General features: G+C 35.5%; 1 protein-coding gene across 1 annotated transcript; it reads right to left on the minus strand.

Annotated features, from left to right (window-relative positions):
* Positions 1 to 2,376: 2,376 nt before the first annotated feature.
* Positions 2,377 to 4,285, minus strand: LOC110871731. Its single transcript, XM_022120455.2, has 2 exons — positions 4,043 to 4,285; positions 2,377 to 2,643 (listed from the first exon to the last, which is right to left on the minus strand). Exons 1-2 carry the CDS (start codon positions 4,208 to 4,210, stop codon positions 2,569 to 2,571), a joined length of 243 nt encoding a protein of 80 aa, XP_021976147.1. The 5' UTR covers positions 4,211 to 4,285; the 3' UTR covers positions 2,377 to 2,568.
* Positions 4,286 to 4,927: the final 642 nt, after the last annotated feature.

Below are 4,927 nucleotides of genomic sequence, written 5' to 3' on the forward strand. Positions count from 1 at the left end.
ATAATTAATACGTACGTATCGATATGTTAAGTTTTAGGGCTTTTTCTACATCCAATCATACTCATAGATTGGTTTGACAATAGGTAAAAGTGTCTCACTATAATTGCCCATGATGAAGACCATTGGTAACAAACCGGAATTTGTTATATACTACTCACGGATCCATGACACTTCATAAAATTAGTATTTTTGTAACTTTGTTAAATTGCTTATTTAATTATGATGTTGTATTACGATGGGGAAAAATAAAAATTAGAGACAAGTAATCTTTTTTATTTAAAAAAATATCCTTTCGTTCAGTTAATCTATTAGAAACAAGTAATCTTTTTTATTTAAAAAAAAATCCTTTTTTGGAAAATTTACGAATTAGTTCCCTTAAACGCTCATATGGCAGTATAGCCTAATGATATCTTAGGGTGGGATAAGGCTTAGTGACCATTAGGTCCTGAGTTAAATTCCAACAAAGGGTTTTTTCCAGATTTATGGGTTTCCTCCTGAATTTGTGTAAAGGCAGATGGATATGATCAGATGATTTCACTGATGGCATGATAATACTCCAATAATCTGATCTAAATTTATCGTTAAAAAAAGTTCCCTTAATAAACGAAAGCTTGTCTAAAATCCAACTATGTGACATACAAGTTTAATAATAATTAAAAAATATACTCACAATACACGTTGAAAAAGATGGGCCGGTTGGTTAATAAGTCATCGTCAAAATGAGGCCATTGGATTGGGCTGGCCCACAAACAGTTATGTATTCTTTTATGTGAAGGATTATGAATACTTACTATTCTAATATTATTCCAATCTAAATGTTTAAATAAAGTGATTTAGAAGATTTTACGTAAAAATTAAACTTGAACTTCAGCAAATGATTCGGTTAGACCCATTTGAAACAAAATCAGAATTGCCCCACTTATAAGCAGGTGCAAGCAAGATCTTGGTTCGGTCTGAGAAACCGACCCAGACCAACCCGACGAATCAAGAAGTCGGTCCGGTTCTTGATCCTCATTATTCAGCTTATTTGGTTTCGGTCCAGTGCGGGCCAAACCCGAGGAATATCCGAGAAAGACCGATTTACCGGGTAATTGAAATTTCAAATTCCTAATAAAATATCTAACCGAATTTCTAATACATAACATATTTAACTGATCGTCGAGGCTTCATCTTCAACATGAGAAACCGGTTATTGAGAAACCGGTTATTGAGGAACCGATTAAGACTACATATTCAAGTATTCAACCGAAATGATCACGTATCCTTCTTTACATCTTCAACAAGATTATTGTCCATCTACATCTTCATTATGTTCGAAAAATATCATTATGTTGGAAAAATACCCGTCGTCAAGTTATCGAATCATGTACATTATAAAGTACAAGTTCATAATCATTTGTTTCTTTTAGTCGTGTTCATCGGTTGTCTGATATGAATTTAATTGTACATTTTATTGATATATTCGCGACATGCTCTTGATGTTAATCAACATGCTATTGCAGATTGAAAAGCTTTAATGTTTATCAGTGTGTTTTTTAAGCTTTTCACATGTGAGGGTCAACCGCTCAAAGTCTTCATGAACATGAACATGCATTAATTACATATTATGTTTACCAATGTTTATCACGACATGAACAGAGAATACAAAGTCTTCATGAGCATGACCAACTATTAATAACATGCAATGCTTATCACAACATGAACATTGAATGAATTATTTGTTTTATACTAATGGAACTCGGCGTCGTAACAAGTATCCGCTCTCACGTGGGAAAACCAGACCAACCTACCCCCCGGCTGTCTACATCTTACCCTCGTCAGACCCTACCTTAGCTTTGCTATTGGTGAGATTTACCGAGTATGATAATGGTGATGGTTTCATTTTCACAACCGTCCAGATTTGACCAAAGCACACTCCTACTTATAAGTCGACGAATATTAATTTCCGTTTGTACTAAAAGTTTACCCGACAATCACATTAGTCTTTCTTACAATTTACAAAGGGCTTGAAATCGGTATATGCAGAACAAGTTGATCATGCAAAATGTCTACGGTATTTGATGGCATTGTGTGAGGGGTCACACATAAACAGTCTAATAGCGGCTCGCATCTGTTTTTAGTGTTTTCTCAGTGATGATCTGTAGGAACTCACAGTCCAGTCCAGTCCAGTCCAGTCCAGTTTTGATGAAATTCTTGACCAACCCGATAACGACAGTTTCAGAACACAAACCAAACGGACGATCAGGTTGGTTAGGTCAAGCGAAAAGGTTCAGTTTAACAATTTGACATTTGGGCCGATTTTTTAAAACCAGGTTTCATAAACCGTAACCAATCAGTATACATCTCAAACCAACTGAACCGATTTCTAAAACCCGATTTCATAAAAATAATGGAGCGAACAAAAGTTTTTATTATTCAAACTGAACATTATGCACCAAAAACCATAGTAGCATATGTATCCGCGTTAGCTAAGACAAGACATAACTCGCAATGTTCAAGAAAAGGCAACCACATTTTGCCTAACAAAGGTTTGTAATTTTGTGAAGAAGAAGAAGAAACTAACACAACTCAATACTCTTTGTTCCCGAAATTCTTGCACCATATCTGTGATGGAACTGGGCGAACAGGCATATGTGGTCGTTGCTGCAGTAGATACACACAAATGCAGAGTTATAGTATGCGCATGGAATACATATTAATGGAAAGAATACTAAAACTTTGATAAGATCAACGGCATTCTAGCATCAAGATTCAAACAGTTGACAGATTTCACAAACATGAGAACATAGACTGTTGTCTAATGCTCTAGAATGGACGGGTATAAAGATGTACACATTACAGTTTACACACAAAAAAAAAAAGATCAACAAACCAAATATTGCATTAAAAAGTAAGACCCCAAAGCGCAACTGCATCCACATAAGTCGACATGGTAAATTGAGAATGAACATTAACCAGTAACCATTTGACATTTGGACTATACATACAGAAAGATAGCCTATGGTGAAAAGAATGATCCTTGAACAAAAAGTGCTTTCGAGTTGAGTCCTTGTTTGAGTTTCTGGTAGGTTTCATTCATCGCAAGTTCAATTACTCAAAAACAGAAAGTCAATAAACCATCACAATTAGGGCTGCAAACGAACCGCGTTCGTTTGTTAAGAAATATATGTGTTCACGAACTGTTCATGAACACTTATCGAACAAGATTTTATGTTTGTGTTCGTTTGTTAAGGAAATGAACTTGTTCGTGTTCGTTTGTGTGTGTTTGTTAATTTTAAGAATGAACGAAAGCGAACGTTGATGAACACAAATGAGCCAAACTAATGTTCATGAACACAAATGAATACACACGAACACAAACAAACATTCATGAACAGAATATTAATACACTGACACTTATTAATATTTTATTTGTCGAAGTTTAGAAATATTAAAATTAAATATAAAAACTAAAAACACTAATGAACTATCGAACACAAACGAACACGTTACCGAACGTTCACAAACATAAATGGACAAACGCGACATCTGTTCATGTTTGTTCATTTAACTAAACGAACGAAATTTCTTGTTCGTGTTCATTTGTTTAATAAACGAACGAACACAAACGAACTTCCCGCCGCAAGGTTCACGAACTGTTTGCCGAACGTTTGGTTCGTTTGCAGCCCTAATCACAATAAAGTAATCAAATATGCACAAAGTTTGAAACGATGAATCGCAGTAGTTTTAAAATCACGAGTGCAGAGTTATAGTACACACATAGAATCCAGGTTATCAAAAAAATAAATAAATAAATAAATAACTTTAACTAGATCATTAGCATTCTAGCATCAAGTTTCAAGTTGTTTACTGACCACATAAACATCAAAATCCAACAACAATTAGACTATACATAATAACCCTAACAATTACAAACCCTAAAATTAAAAAAAAAAAAAAAAAAAAAAAAAAAAAAAACTAGTAACCGATCTAAAGTAAAGGTACGCCGAAATCCAGATTGTAAGTAGTAAGAAAGAAAGATGATGGGTGAAAAGAAAAAGACCTCAAGCTCGGCAGATTTCATGGCGATGGGGATACAAACGAGGAAAATACCGGCCATGGCGATGGCGGTGTTGCGCTTCCAGTGCAGAGGGCGACAGTTGGGACCACCGGTCATCGTCCAGACCTTGGTTCGGAAGTCGCCGTGGCCATGGTCTCCTCCTCCACCCATTTTCGCTCCTTGGAATCGACTGACTGACAAAGGGGGGAAATTGTTCAGTTAGGTTACTTTGGTGCGTTTGTGACCGTTTTTGCACGATGAGCCCAACTTTTACATAGTTTTTTTTTTTTTTCTTTTTTTTTTTTTTTTTTTTTTTTGTAAAGTATAGTTTTAGTCCTAGGTTTTACACCAAAACTGAACAGTTCAGTCCCTGATGTTGTCAATTGCTCTCAATCAAGTCCCTCCATCAAAGTTTTGTTAGTCAACAGTTTGGATTATTGGTAAAAGACCATACTACCCTTAAAGGACCGAAACTGCGATACGAATAAGTCAAATTCCTTTTTAGTCCCCTTCATCTGCCCCTCTCCACACAACCACCACCAGCCAGCCACTGCCTCTCAACACGTGTTTTGTTAAACAACATTGAGAAACAATCCTGACATCAGTCTCACAGATCCTTTTCAGGTCACCTGCATCAAAATAAACAGCAGACCAATAAAAAAACATGTCTAAAAATTTGAATATTGGTTATTTAACAGGAAGAAGATAAGGCATCATGAGTCCTTTTTGTCAAGTTTAGTTCTTACCAGTGATATTTTCTTCCTTGTATTGTTTCCTTTATGTATTCCCCTAACTAAAATTGTAACAATCCGACTTTTCGGATCGTTACTTAACGCTGTTATTCTTCTTGTAAACGCTTGTACTCTTGGGATTCGATTTAACGCAAAC

This window comes from Helianthus annuus, chromosome 13 (assembly GCF_002127325.2).
Source record: "Helianthus annuus cultivar XRQ/B chromosome 13, HanXRQr2.0-SUNRISE, whole genome shotgun sequence".
NCBI classification, from domain to species: domain Eukaryota; kingdom Viridiplantae; phylum Streptophyta; class Magnoliopsida; order Asterales; family Asteraceae; genus Helianthus; species Helianthus annuus.

Bases quoted from the DNA above. Each gene is read 5' to 3' on its own strand.
- LOC110871731 (XM_022120455.2), bottom strand. From the start codon at position 4,210: ATGGGTGGAGGAGGAGACCATGGCCACGGCGACTTCCGAACCAAGGTC. The intron at 2,644-4,042 runs GTCTTTTTCTTT...TATCTACTGCAG, and splicing joins TGAAATCTGCCGAGCTTGAG to CAACGACCACATATGCCTGT.